The sequence below is a fragment of the Myotis lucifugus genome, unplaced genomic scaffold (assembly GCF_000147115.1).
Source record: "Myotis lucifugus unplaced genomic scaffold, Myoluc2.0 scaffold_474, whole genome shotgun sequence".
In the NCBI taxonomy this organism is placed as follows: domain Eukaryota; kingdom Metazoa; phylum Chordata; class Mammalia; order Chiroptera; family Vespertilionidae; genus Myotis; species Myotis lucifugus.
Window position 1 is genome coordinate 278,116 of NW_005871522.1, and position 14,892 is coordinate 293,007.

The window sequence follows — 14,892 nt, forward strand, 5'->3', positions numbered from 1 at the left end:
GTTCTAGAATAAATATTGTAAATTATGTGAATGTTCTTTGTATTCAGATTTAAGCAAGAATTAAACAGTTCATCTTTAAAGCCAAGGATTAGGCAAGAACTCTACATAAATTTAATGTGTAACAACAAGATTTCCTTTTTTAAAAAGCATTTGGATGACAAATTATACATATTGATAAATATTATTTTAAAATGTTGTGTTTGGTTTTCCATTAACTTTTGTGAAACAGAAAAGCTTTCCTGTGAAATTCTGTGTCTGGGTTTATTGCCCACTCACCACTTCCTGCCGTGGCCCGCAGAGGGGAATACAAGCCTGATGCAAGTTCTCTCCTCTCCGCTCCACGACAGGGGTAACGCCACAGTCATTTGGCCGACAGCTGGGAGCTCTGGCAATGCGACAGGGAAGGAAATTGGCTTCAATGCCCTCCTCACCCTCCACCCACATTCCTCCTTCAGGAGATGCCGTGGCCCCAGCTGCAAGCCCCTGACGCGCACCTGGCACGTCCCTGTGCCTCTGGGGTGGCCAGTGCAGGGGCTGCTTGGTCCCCAAGGGTCACCACTGGCCCAGGAGGGAGGGTGTCACCCACGTAGGCAATGCTGCACTTCCCACTGGTTATCAGAAAATGTGCCTTCATTTTCAGAATAGTGCATTTCTGACTCTGGGCAAGCCCTTTGATATCTGACTTAGCACTCAAACACTGGGTTGAGGTTTTGCCCTCCGAGAGACCATTTAAAAGCATGGACTTGATAACGTAGTTTTCTATAAAATGCACCTTGTTTTCTATTTCATCCGTTGTTTAAATGACTGTCGTTGTAACTCCGTGGGCAATAAAGAACATCATGAAAAGTCTCGCATTTGGATGGTGGATCTTGTGTTGCCTCAACAGAGGGGAAGGGAGTTTGAAACCCTTCCACCGGAAGCAGGTTCTCTCGGTCACTCTCCAGTCTCTACAGCACGAGCACAGCCACGCCTGGCCATGGCCAAGGGTGTGGGTGAGCACGGCAGCCGGGCAGACGCGTTCTGAGGGGCCTGTGTCAACTCACTGGCCTGCGCAGAAGCAAAGGCGGCAGAAGGTGGGTGCTTGGCTGTGTTGGGGATTTCTTCATGCCTGTGGCCGCCATCCTAGTCATGCCGAATGCTGGCCTCGTTCTCTGTAGAACATAACACACACACACACACACACACACACACGAACTTACCGCTTGTAAAGGAGAAAGGTGGGAAAGGGCCAGTTCTGACCTCTTCTCTCCTTTTGCAAATGGACAGAACCAAACATCCCGTCTCTTGGCCCCACCTTCACTGCCACGCTCTCACCGCCTTCTCTGTCAAAGGGCAGTCTACTGACCTTCCAACAGCCTGGCCTAGCAACACGGGGACAGCCCGCTGCACCCGGCTTCATGGAGCCCAAGAAGCACCAGAGGGAAGTATAGGTGGGAAGGTTATCGGGGTTCTGCGTGGTTTCATTCCTGAAGAAACACTGGGACCAGCTGAGAGGCCAAGCTGCATTCCTCCAGGCGTCGCCCCGGCGTGCACCCCCACATGGACTCCCAACAGCGGTTTACACAAAGGCTTTTGGTTTTATTGTTTAACACACATACATGGGACGTAACGCAGGTTACTAACTGAACGAGACCTCTGGGCAGGCTGTCTGTGGCTGAGCACTCAGACCTCTGGGCTGGCTTGTTAGGAGTGCACACGGCATGTTACAGTTGATTATTTTTTGCACATATCAAATGAACACAATTACTCTTGTGAGTACTTTTCATTCAGATTGTTTGAACGTCTTGTGTTATTTCAAACGGAAGTTGTGGCTATGGTGCAAAGTGTTACTATTATTAGCACCCGAGACCTGGGCCCCAAACCAACTCGAACCATGACAGGCACGCCGTGACCTCAGCGAAAGGGAATGCCCACCATTTTGGCTGTCTGGTGTGTTTTTTCTGAACCCCGTACCTTAATGCTTAACTTTGCAAGAAATGCCCTGGGTTTTCTCATGTTACAGGGTAAAGGAATAAGTCCTTTTTCAGTGATGTAAAAAGGTAACAAAAAATGCCACTGACGAACCTCTCCTTACGAACAGGATGTATGTCGTCAGTAATAACATGAGGTCACCCCATAGAGATGCGCCAGGACCACAGAAATGTCCCTTAATGACAGGAACTCGTGTCAGAAAAACAGGAGTCAATTTCTCTGCAGAGAAGTTAATGTGTTAATACTACTCCTTCCGTCTTTACTCAGGTAACATTCGCACCGAAACTAAAACTTCATGAAGGTTCCCCAAGTAAGAACCCTTTTGAAGGTTGTTTGCTTTGATTTTTCAAGAACTCAGCACGTCAACCGTGTGCGTATGAGAGCTCTACAGACGTGGCTCTGGTCTGTGCTCACGGAGAATCCCTGGGGACGAGCCGCACGAGCGCGCCTGGCGCACCCCCCGTAAGGCAGACAGTGACACAGCCGGCCTGCGCCGGAGGAAGATCGTGATGGTACACTTCCTGGAGGAGGGCGCAGCCCCCAGCTCACGTCTGCCCCCTGACAATGCAGCTGCTGGAACAGTGACTGTCAGGGCAGCTTCCGGAAGTGGTGACACGCAGCTGGCCCAGCTCCTCAGCTGTGACAACACGGGGTTCTGACGTGGTGCTTTCCGGATACAGAACCAAACTTAACACAGGATCAAAGCGATGCCTCGTAACCTGTCCGAATTCAGTAGAAATGTTCCATTCAGCAGGTGGCTGCTGCCGGCAACTCGATGAGGCGGCCCCGGGGTCTGTCCTGGCTTCTCCGAATAGGTGCCTTTCTTAGTTGGTCTGGGGCTCAGGCTCCTGAAGGACCATGGTTGACTTTTTTGTGATTTGGGGAAACCCATGAATAATCATGTAATTTGGCTAATTTGGCTCCGGATGTCCTTAACACTGTGCAGGGTGAGGCAGGTCCTGGGGGAACTCGGCTGTTCTTGCCAGGATCCTTCAAACACTGACCTGCTCCTGGGCACGTGTCAGGACTGTGTGAGGTCAGATCCACGCTCTGGGACAGCCTTGGGCAGGGCTTTCTGAGAATTTTGGCATCAACACCTGCTCAACTCCAGACTTCACGTCTGTCTGAGGCTGGGACTGGTGTCACCTGTTCCCAGTCATGTCCTAACAGCACGGTCAGAACATGTCCGTGTTACCTGTGAACTGCACTGAGTGCGGCAGCTTCTGCACATGCCACAGGGGCCCCGTGAAGCCCCGTGCAGCTTGGTACCCTTGGAAGGCTTTTGACCGGAAACGGACAAAGAGCACTGTCTACACTGAAATGGGTTGGCGAGCCCTTGAGTCCCAGCCTGAAGAGACAGCCTCACCCAGCAGGCTGTTGGCAAAACAGATTTCCCGAGTCTCAGCTTCGGTAAAGCCCTGGCGAGGCTGATACTTATAAGTGGTTGTGTCAACCTATGACCCAGGAGGTAACGGTCCATTCCCGGTCAGGGCACATGCCTGGGTTGCAGGCTCGATCCCCATTGGGGGTTGTGCAGAAGGCAGCTGATCAATGATTCTTTCTCATCATTGATGTTTCTGTCTTGCTCCCTCCCCTTTCCTCTCTGAAATCAATAAAAATATATTTAAAAAAAATAAGCAGGTGCGGCAGGGCTGGGTGCTGCTCCTCCCGTGGAGATGCGAGGACCTGCCCCGGGAGCCCCGCCCTCACTTGCAGAGGAGCCCATTCTGCAGGGTTTTGTTTCTGTCAGTTATGCAGGGTGAGGGGGCCGTTTGGGTAATGTCTTCCTTGCTCTTCGGGGAGGGGCTGCTGTTGCTGCCACTGGACTTGCTCTTGCTCGGGTCGAGAGTGAGCTGGATGGGCAAGGAGCGGGTGCCCTGGGCCCTGACCAGGCAGTTGCAGACCAGCCGGAAAAAGGCCCGCCGCATCTCCTTGCTGGCCAGCGTGTAGATGACGGGGTTCATGGCGGAGTTGAGCACTGCCAGCACAATGAACCACTTGTCCTTGAACAGGACGGCACACTCCTTCACTTTGCAGGCCACGTCGACGAGGAAGAGGATGAAGAGTGGGGACCAACAGGCGATGAACACGCTCACCACGATCACCACGGTGCGGAGCAGGGCCATGGACCGCTCCGAGTGCTGGGGGTTGGCCACCCTGCGGCTGCTGGACTTCACCAGGCAGTAGATGCGCGCGTACAGGATCACGATGGCCACCAGGATGGCGGTGAAGATGCTAATGCAGAACGCGATGTACTTCTTGGAATAGAGGGGCAGGATGGTGGAGCAGTCGGGGAGGTTTTGCAGGCAGTTCCAGCCCAGGATGGGCAGGGCTCCCAGCGAGAGCGCGATGAGCCAGCACATCCCGATGAGAAGGAAGACTCGGTGCTTCTTGTTGGCATTGTACGGCCTCATTTTGATCATGGTCAGGTGCCGCTCGATGGCGATGGCCAGTAAGCTGCAGGTGGAAGCCCCGAGGGCCACGAACATGCTGCCTTCTCGCAGGAACCAGACCGTGGGAGACAGGCTCAGCGTCCTCTTGCCTGACATCAGGATGTTGACCTTGTAGGCGATGCCAGCCAGCAGGTCGCAGAGAGCCAGGTTGCTGATGAAGAAGTACATGCGGTTGTGAAGTTTCTTGTTTTTCCAGATGGCAATCAGAACCATCAGGTTCTCCAGGACGATGAAGCTGCAGATGACCAGGAACAGCACGGTGGTGAGCGCGCTGCCCTCGGGGGCGTCCGTCAGCCGGCCGGCCAGCTTGCCCACGTAGTTGTAATGTTCGTACAGAGTCCCGTTTCCCGGGGAGGGGCTGGGCCGCGGCGTGAGGACCCTGGACATCACTTGGAATTTACAGACCGTCAGATCCACCAGAGGGCGCCTCAGGAACGTCCATTTCTAGCAAAGACCAGCGCAGGCTTCCGGAGCGATCCTGGCCAGCCGCCTGCTGGGGTGTTGGGAATGGGCTCCTGCAAACAGAAAAAGGAGGGGCCCAGTGCAAGGGTGGCAGCAAAGCTGGAGGGAGGCACCACAAATGCTGAAGCACTGGGACAGCTGGGCCTAGGGGCTCAGAGAGGGCCTCTCAACACAGGCCAAGTTCCCGCTGATGGAGGAGGGCTGGGGAATGCTTGGTGTCTGGTTGCCAGGAAGGGCATTCAGGGAGAAGCCCTGGTCATTCACAGACCCGAAGAGAACTTCCCTCTGGAAATGCTATCGGTTAATCCCCACCCACTGCACGGGAGCGGGCACACCGTTATTCTCAGTTAGCAGGAGAAGCTGAGGAGTGTCTGAGGCCGAAAAAAATAGGATGGACGAGGGAAGGTGCCCACCTGGTTTCTGAGAGCTCTCTGGTGAGTCTTAGGGTGACATCACAGGACAGCCCACACTGCCCGACTGCCTTCCCTGGAGCCCAGCAGGGCCCAGGACAGAAGCCACATCCTGATGGCCCTTAGGTCTGCAGGGCCCAGAGCCCTGACCTCAGATCACGCTGCCCCTAGGGAAGGACGGCGTGAGAACTCGAAGCCACTTCGCTGGCGAGCAGCTGAGCGTGGAGCTGGGGAGGGAGGAATACACACCTGTCAAAGTGGAGTCAACTTCCACTGAGCTTAAAGGGAGAAAGAGAAAGCAAGGCCAAGCACGTGGACTTGGAGTTTGAATTAAAATTCAAAGGCCTGAATAGCAGCTGTAACTAACTACCCCACCCCCCCACCCCCCGCCCAAACTAAATCAAATCAGTGCACGAGAGCCCAAAGACACAACCAACTTGGGAGACTAGTGAGACAGTGAAGGTGGTGAGCCCACGAGCCAGGCCCTGGGTGGCCCCGGATTTTAATGCCTCCCCCACCGACCTGGACACTCCCCACCCGGCCTGTGGCCTCCTGGGATGTCCAGGGGGACCCAGCTACCAAGGAAGAAAGGGCTTTCAGTGGACTCACTGACTTTACCTTTAAGTTATTTGAATAAAAAATGCGTAATTAAGATCAGATGGCGTTAATCTAAAACAGCCCACCGTGTGTATTCGGTGAAGTTTTTTTGTACTTTTTAACATTTAATTCACAACCTTAGATTTGGATTGAGGGCAAATGACTTGGGGCTCTGCATTTTGGGGTGTGATGGGCTCTGAAGGCCTCACCTACCCACTGAGCTCATCTCAGGCCCAGACAGGCCTTGGCGCCTGGAAGGACACAGGGATCAGCGTGGGCAGCTGCTGTGAGGGGGAAGCAGAGGAGACCTCAACAGGGCGCCCTGCCCACGGGACCCTCCAGGTAGCTGCTTTCCCGCCCTCAGGTGCTGGTCCCAGGGCCCTGCAATACTTCAGGCCCTCCCTCCCGCCCTTCGTTGGCCTGCGGGACCTTGTCCTCTGAGCCTGGGCACAGGGGCCCCACTGTGTCTTTCTGGGTTTCCCCAGTGTCCAGGAGCCTCACTGCTGCTTGTTCTGGAAACCCCGCAGGTCCTGGCACCGGAGCTGCTGCCTGCGCTCAGCCTGGAACTGCCCCTGGCCCTTCCCTGGCCCCTCCATGACAGCTAAGGCCACGGAGGACCTGGAGGTCAGCTTGAAGGCCAAGTGTGTTGGAAACCTCTCCTAACTTCAAAAGGGGACCGTGGGCAGCTCTGCGGCTGGACTAGCAGTGGGGCCTGCAGGGGGCCCGGGCGAGTCTCCTCCGTTGCTCAGCAGCCCAGGCTGCCTCCCTGGCCGTGGCCCACTCAGGCCAGGGGCCTTGCTGCCTTGGGCAGAAGGCAAGGCTGCCCGGTGCCCCAAGCCCTGGAACCCCGCCCCCATTGGACAACAGACCTCTATTGCTTCTTCCAGAGTTAACAGGGCAAGTCACCTGGTGTCACCTCCTTTCCTGTCCCTCCCTCATTTTCGCTTAAATCTTGTCAGTCCTTCAAGCTTGAGTCAAATGCTCCCTGGTGTGGCATTTTCTAGAATCAGCCCAGCCCGTGCTGACTTTTTTCTGAGGCTGTGCACCACTTTTTAAAACAAATCCCAAGCTGTGTTTTTAAAAGTAGAAATGGTAGCAGCTGGCAGGCTCCGAGCCCTCTGCCTGCAGGGCCTGGCCTGATCCTCAGTGGCATCCTGAAGCTCACAGCGTCGCCCACAGCACCTGGCATGGTTCAGGGGCGCCCAACAATGTGTGCGCCCTCTTCACGGCTTCTCGTTATCTGTGAGCGGTGAATGCGGCGGCCCACGCCCCATCGCTGGACCCCACGACCAGAACTCGGCCCCAAGGGCGCCCCTGAATGAGCGCTCACGTGGCCCGCACGGAGGAAGGTGCCGCCAAGGACACCACCAATAGAGGTCCTTGTTCATGGGAAAGGCCCAGCACCAGGGCAGGGAAGAGAAACTGTTGACTGGTTTTCAGAGAGAGAGGAAGGGGAAAGGAGAGAGAAACATCGATGTGAGAGCCTAAAACCCATCGGCCGCCTCCTACATGCCCCAGGCCGGGGATTGAGCCCACACCGCATGTGCCCTGACCAAGAATCGAACTGGCAACCCCCGGTGCCTGGGACAACCAGCTGAGCCCACAGGCCAGGGCGAGGAGCATATTTTTTCTAGAACACTTTTTGGTTAAATGTGAGTCTCCACATTTTGTGTAATTGGAAGACATCCAGTTGTCTTTGGAATTTAAAAGCATATTTTCTTTGGATTATCAACATTAGAGAATAGACCCAGCCTGAGAGTTGAGTGCCGGCTAAGGGCCAGCCTGATTTTATATGCGCCTGAACATTGCTGTGCCTGCTCAACAGCATCTTGTGGGAGGCCAGCTACCTCACCCCAGAAACGGGTCCCAACCCAGCGCCCCTGAGGCTGGCCTCTCGGGGCCCCAAACCCCTCCCAAATGGGACCACTGTCTGGGCTTCTCATCCCTTAGTACAGCCTGTGGCTGACCTTCACATGAAGGAGCCCAGCAGGAAGCAGCTGTGTTGGGGGTGGGTGGGGGGGGGGTGCTCCTGCCAGTCATGGGGGTGGATGCTGATCGGACAGATGCACTATTTGTTGCCTGTGGACATGGGTGGTCTTTCTGTGTTCTGCATGCCCACGTCCTGTGTGAGCACGTGCCCGTATGCCGCGGTACCACTGATCCGTGAGCATGTGGTGTTGGTACTGAGTGTGGGCTCTGATGCCGGGGGTCCCTGGAGAGGCTTCCTGGGCTCGGCCAGCGTCCGGCAGTGAGTGTGTGTGTGGAGCAGGAGAGCCCCCAGAGGGCGAGATTTACACATTTCACATTTTGTCTTATTTTAAAAATTAGTGTCTGGGGCTGGCAGAGACAATGTACAAGTTTGATCGCTGCTTAAATTCCACCTGAACACGCAAAGCCCAACGCTGAGAACTGTGTGCTGGCTGGTCCCGTAGATCCTTAGAAAGCTGGGCATGTTGTAATAGGGACACGGCTCGTCGGCAGAGGTCTTCCAAGGAATCTACGTTCCCATGGTGCTGCGGCCTGGAGCAGGCCTGGCTGCCGCCCACTGGGGAGCCTGGGTCCCTCGGGCTCCTCCTCACCTGGAGGAGGCACGCTGCCCAGGCCTGAGCCCCTCACCTACTCACAGGCGGTTCCCCAGGGTCTCACTGCGAACTCGTAGGCTGGGATCTTCCCGGCCACCTCCAGGCGTTTCAGTACCAACACTTTCCACAGAGAAGGAACAAAATGCCTCTGGGAGGTGGTTCCCAGCCGGTCACCCAGGTTAGGCCTGTCCAGCCAGGGGTGGTCCCTTCCCTGCGTTCCCAAGGGGCACATCCACGGGGGAGCGGAGGAGAGAGCACGGGGCGGCCGATGGGTTCCAGATGTGCTTTCCACGCTAACGAGTCACTTTCTCTACGGGTCAATTTGAAAAATAAACAAACTATAAGAAGAAGAAAGAGAGAAAAGTCCAGGAAAATACGTCCACAAGGCCTGGGGTCTCTTCCTCTCACGGCGGAAAAGGAAAGCACAATAGGGCAGCGAGGAGTTTCTCCCGGTCAGACGAGACGTCTCGCAGGGCGCAGTGCTTCCAATAGGCGTGTCTCCCAGGGAATCAACTAGCTCCGTGGTCGGCAAACTGCGGCTCAGCAAACTGCGGCTCGAGAGCCACATGCGGCTCTTTGGCCCCTTGAGTGTGGCTCTTCCAAAAAATACCGACTTCTGTGCATGGGCCACGAAGTTTCAATCGCACCATACGTGCGCACCCGCACGTGGTATTTTGTGGAAGAGCCACACTCAAGGGGCCAAAGAGCCGCATGTGGCTCGTGAGCCGCGGTTTGCCGACCACTGTACTAGCTCATCCTCCAAACGGAATGAAAACACCACACGTTTGCCAACAAGCAAAATTCCTTGGAAAGCAAGACTTTTTTCTTTCAAAAGAATGAGTTGGCCGTTCATGGCCCCAGAAAATCCCTTTGCTGGTGAGTATTCCCCTCGCTCTGGATTTCTCAGGCGGCCCCTCTCTGCTTTCAGAAGCAGCTCACAGCAGAGGCTTTGCGCACACCGCCTCGCAGGCTGCACTGTGCTTCCGGCCACTAGGGAGCTTCCGGTGAGAAACCGCTGCTGTCCACCATCCAGGTGAGGGTTTCACGGTCAGTGCTCGTTCCCCTGGGCACCTAGGCCTGTCCCTCAGGGGACAAATGCTTTTAATGCAAGAGGTCTTACTCTCTTTGTTTCTCAACTAAGCTTTCCAAACTTTCTCTCCCCTGCTTGCTCTAAGTAAGACACAGGACTGAATTCCTACCAAGATCCTCACAGGACCAATAGGGGTGTGGACCTGAGCTCCTCAAGGCAGCTAAAGGTATATGCAAACAAGAGGTGTTCTGCCTAAGAAGTCCTAAGGGTGGGGTCCCTCCCATCCTTTCCCAAAACCGTGCTCTCACTCGGTGACATGGCCTGTGCAACGCACACTGCACCTCGCAGGGACCACGTCTGGCCTCCCATCTGCCTTCTGAATGTACACAGGAGGAAACTGAGGCTGGGGAGGTGGGGAGGGAGGCGGAGACTTGGAAGAGGCCAAGCTGGGCTGGATGTCTGTGCCCAGATCACCACATTAAGCATAAGCTTTTCTGGAGGTGACCACCTTTCCACGTGTCCTTCACCTCCATGGTGATAAGAGCATCCCTAGCATGCTTCCGAGCCAAATCGCCTCTAGCTACTGTGCTAGCGGCTTTACTGGAGTAGATGGAAAACCCTGCCTCCAGGAAATGGAGCAGCAGCATCCAGGCCAAAGAGCCCCATCAGCTGCCCAGGACTCCCACTCCAGCTCACCGTGCTGATGGGATGCCAGATGCACCACCAGGTGCCACACTCTCCACCAAGCAATCTTGTCACTGATTTGACCCCACCGGCCTGATGTCCGGTCTCTCACAGACAAAGCTTCAATTCCTCAAAATTGGAATAAAGGAAAAAACAAACAAAAGAGGCAACTTTATGTCCAGTAACTGTCACAGTAATAACTGAAATGTACTATTAATTGACACTAGATAGGATTCCACACAGTATCATCTTCAAAAGCTTATGGAAAACCTCTTAAGGCAATTAATTACTTGAGCAGAAAATATATGGCAAAGAAATAATAGGAAATAACTCCAAAACTGGCGAAAGAGTTAGGAAGCCGAGTGCGAGGCAATGGGCTCCTGCAGGCCCAGTGCGAAGGTGCGGTCCTGGCTGGCGGCACCCAGGCCCGAGGGTGCCTCGTCAGCTGTCAGCACTCAAGTTATGGTTCTAAGTCCTGGCAGACAAAATAGGGTCTCACAAAATAGCACCCCTAACTTTTCAAGATTATGACATGCTCAAATTCTCAAAATTTTTGTAATAAAAATATATGCATACACTATAGATACTGAATTATCTTTAGGGGATGGAAGAAATACAATGGAATCAAAAGTGTGACATAGCCCTGGCTGGTTTGGCTCACTGGATGGAGCGTCGGCCTGGGAACTGAAAGGTCCCAGGTTCGATTCCGGTCAAGGGCATGTACCTTGGTTGCAAGCACATCCCCAGTAGGGGGTGCGCAGGAGGCAGCTGGTCGATGCTTCTCTCTCAACGATGTTTCTAACTCTCTATCCCTCTCCCTTCCTCTCTGTAAAAAATCAATAAAATACATTTTTTTTAAAAAAGTGTGTCATAATTCCCAGAGAAAGGAAAATCAATTCCGCGTTTTGAGAAAGAAAGCCATTAGTCAATACGTAAGGCTCCTTCCGCAGCAGGCGTGGGGGACGTCCCGCCCACAGGCTGTGTAAGGCCCGCGGGGCGGGGTCATTTGGTTTGGCTGTGCCAAGGCATTAGGGGTGAGTTAATTAATGTTTGACAAACTATAGCATGCTAATTTTTAAGTTGGTAATTGGGTATGGCTCACAAATGATGTTATAAATATCCAAATGGCCTTGGCAGAAAAAAGGGTCCCCACCCCCGATCTACAGGAAAACGGGAGTTTCATCTATCCGCTGCGGATAAATTAGGAGTGTCGTGCACTTAAGGAAATTCACAAACATTAAAGAAGAAGGGCCTTTTCAAAAATGAAAACTGGATGAGAAATCATTGAACCTATGTCTTAGAGGAGGCTCTTAAGGCTGACTTTGCATTTTAGATCTTGTCCCCGTGCCCAGTGACAAGAGCGGCTGGACTAGCAGGCCCAGTGTGAACATCTGCTGACGAGAAAACACGTGTGGCTCCTCTATGACAACAAAAATTATTCCTACTGGCATCCAGCTCTGCATCCATTAAGTGAGAAATTGTACAGATCCAGGCACTCCCACAACTTGAGCACCACACACACCACCGCCACCACCTCCTGCACCACCCCAGCCACAGGCACGGCCACCTTGTCAGTCGCAGCCCCGCAGAACCGAATCCTGCCCCTGCACTTTCTAGGAGCTACATTTTTCTTCGTCACGCCTGCACGATGCTCACCAGCGAAGAAAGGAATGCTGGAAAGGTGAAGTATGAACATGTGACTGAGGGAAAGGTCTCAACCCCTGATGTCCAGAAATTCCCGGTTCTGGAAGCGCCCAGAGCTCCAGCTGGGAGGGCACTGCCTGCAGGGTGGACTCTGCATTTTTTAAATAATCTCCCAAAAGAGCCTCTGTCATGCTGCCGTCCTTCCTTTATCTCCAAAGCAAATCGTGTTCTTCTGGAAAAAAAAAAGTCTAGCAAGAAGTCCCTCTTTTACATCTAAATATAAAAACACCACAAAGAATATGTCATTGGTAGTGTCCGGTGTCACGAAGGGAGAGAGGGAGAGTCGGAGAGGGAGAGAGCGACGTTTCAGAGACTGGCGGCGAACAGTGGGAAGCCGGCCAGGCTCCCGCAGCAGAGCCCTCCGGCCCCTTCCCGGCTTTATCTGCCTGTGTGCCGCGCACGGGCTTCTGTGGGCGCCTCCCGACCGCACCCGGACTTGACCCTCCGGCCCTAATCTGACAGCCCTGATTGCCTTGTTTGAGAGCCAAAAAGAAAAAAGGAATTTGGGGACGAATATAACTTTAGAAAATGATTTTACCAGGAGAAGGACCACAGCCACACACTTCCAGAGTCCCCGGTCCTCCTTCTGGGAGCGCACCTAACGCCTTAATTGTCCAAGTTAAACGACGGGTGGAATTTCTCCAAGAAAAGCCACTTCTCTTTCATTCGGGTTGTTGAGAAGCGGCTGAGTTTAAAGGCTCCAAATGTAGTTTATAGGGAAGCGCCCCCTCCCCCTGCCGCGGCTCGGTCGCCGGATGGATGGTTTGGGGGAGGGGGTGCTGTCGTGGAGTGCACGTCCGCCCAGGTCCCTGTTGCGCCCGGAATCGGCGGGGATTTCATGAGAAAAGTGGACCCAGCGGCCCCCACCCGCCCCGGAGTCCGCGACCCCGGCCCCGCCGGCTCACCTCCGTCAGGGTAGGGCGCCTGGGCCCCCGGCATCCTGGAGCGCCCTGCGCTCAGACGCAAGCTGGGTTGGCCCACCGGATAGTCTTGGGGCTCAGGGGTTCGCACCCAGGCCTGGAGGTTTCGCTTGGGCTCGTCCTGCCACCACGTTCAGCTCCGGATCCCAGTCGCGCGTCCCCGGACCGGCTCCCTCGGCCTCTGCGCGCGCGAGCCGAGCGCAAACTTGCCCAGCTCCCCGGGGGCGGGGCCCGGCCGCATCCCGCCTCCATGCCCACCTCCAGCTCCCAGCGCCGCGCCCCCGGCTCCTCCGTCCCTCCTCCACCCCCTACCCTTCCCCACCGCCCCGGGGCCCGGCTGGCCGCCTGCAGCCGCCCGCCGTCTCCCGGCCACTCTGGCCCCCAGCGCCCCGCCGCAGGGCTCTAGGGGCCCGCTCGCCTCCCGCCCCGGCCCCAGGGCGACCTCCAGACCTCGCGCCTGCCAGGCTAGCTCCCGGACCCACCGGGCCCAAGACCCAGCGGGGACCGGCCCGAACTGGACCCGGGGCTGGAAATGGGGGGATCACGCTGACGGCGAGTTTGGGCCAATGATTACTATTAACGACCATTATTTCGACCACGGCCATTTCCGTTCGAAACGGACGAACCCTAGCTGGTAGGGGAGCGCCTGGGGCCCGACGCGCGGCTCCCCTTCGGAGCCCGGGTGCAAGGCGGGCGCCTGGCCCACGCGCCCCGCGAATGCATCCTGCGCTGGACACGGAGGCCGCCCGGCCGCGAGCCGCCGCGGGGACCTCAGCGAGCCTCGCCCACACACGCACGATCTTCTTTTGTGATTGAATAAGATGCTCCTGGCGAAGCGCTCCCGAAAGGAGAAGGCCAGCAGGCGACTGCGAATCTTCTCTTGGAAACGGAACGCGGAGGCCCCGGAGTGAGCGAGCGCAGCAGCCGGCCCTGGACCTTCTGGCGGCGGAGCTGGAGGAGAGGCGTGAAGAAGCCGGGAACCCGGCCGCCGGCGGCCCGCGCGGGCTGTGCAATCCCGGGCGGAAGGACTGGAGCCGCAGGCGGCGCGGAGCGAGGTGGGGACACGTGGGGAGGGGCCGCCCTCAGATACCTGCCCCTCGGGTGCGCTCTTGCTCCAGAGGAGGCGCCCAGAGCAGCCTTTCCCTGGCGCCGGGGTGTTGGGCGCTGAGGGCACGTGCCATGTCGCGGCACCGAGTCCCGCTGGGCTCCGCACGGCTCGCCGCGCCCGAGGAACCCGAGCCTGGGCATGTTGGCTGGAGGACGGAGCGGCGCCGGCCCCGGCCTGCCCTCAGGGCTTCAGGGAGGCGGCCCCTGCCCTGCCCCTTAGTCCACCTGCCTGTCCGCCCTCAGCACTGGCCTCTGGACTCACTCATGGTGTCTTGTACCAGCTCCGAGAAGCCGTATCCGTCCCAAATGGCAAGTGAGACCGAATGTGGCTCCATTTTCCACTCCCACAGCATCAAGTCAGGAAATGGTGAGGAGGGACTGTGACTTGGGCCACTTGCCATCAGCAGGGCAACAAGATACTGTACCCGCCCCGGTGTCTGCGACCCCAGAAGCCCTAGAAAATAACGGGGCTCCTCACCGCAGGTGGCCGAAGGGCCCCAGTAGCGGACACACAGCGGCCTTGCTGAAACTCCTCTCTGACAAGGCTGTTTCCCCAAAGATTCCCAGTCCTGGGGACTCTCCCCTCACCAGTCCCACCCCCACTCACTCCCTGCTCCCTGGCCTAAAGCTCAGTCCCTGGGGCCTGACAGGGCCCCTCTGAGCTCCCACACGCCCTGAGACCAGGTTCCCACGGCTCCTCAGGAGGCCAGCCCTCACCCAAAGTCTCTGAAGACAAGTCTCCGCCGCACCCCTGCTCAGCAGGCAGCGCTCTGCACAGCACAATGCCCGCCTGGACCTGTGACAGAGTGGGAGTTAGCCAGTTCCCAGCCTGCAGCCCTGTAGGACAGTCAGACCAAGTGACTTCGTGCCCGCTGTGTGGAGAACTGGCTAACCGCACCGTGCTAACTGGTGAAAGAAAACATTTTCCAGTTGCAATGGCCATGCCTGGCTTGCAGCACCTTAACGGGATCA

General features: G+C 56.0%; 1 protein-coding gene across 2 annotated transcripts; it reads right to left on the reverse strand.

Moving 5' to 3' along the window:
* Window positions 1-1,557: 1,557 nt before the first annotated feature.
* Window positions 1,558-13,051, reverse strand: S1PR3 (sphingosine-1-phosphate receptor 3). Of its 2 annotated transcripts, none has more exons than XM_006103248.3 (2): window positions 12,799-13,051; window positions 1,558-4,939 (listed from the first exon to the last, which is right to left on the reverse strand). In XM_006103248.3, the coding sequence occupies exon 2, from the start codon at window positions 4,809-4,811 to the stop codon at window positions 3,678-3,680; it is 1,134 nt and encodes a 377-aa protein (XP_006103310.1). In that variant the 5' UTR covers window positions 4,812-4,939; window positions 12,799-13,051; the 3' UTR covers window positions 1,558-3,677. The 2 variants fall into 2 exon arrangements, with proteins under 2 accessions (XP_006103310.1, XP_023600344.1); XM_023744576.1 differs by lacking the exon at window positions 12,799-13,051 and adding an exon at window positions 5,300-5,647.
* Between the last annotated feature and the right edge of the window lie 1,841 nt (window positions 13,052-14,892).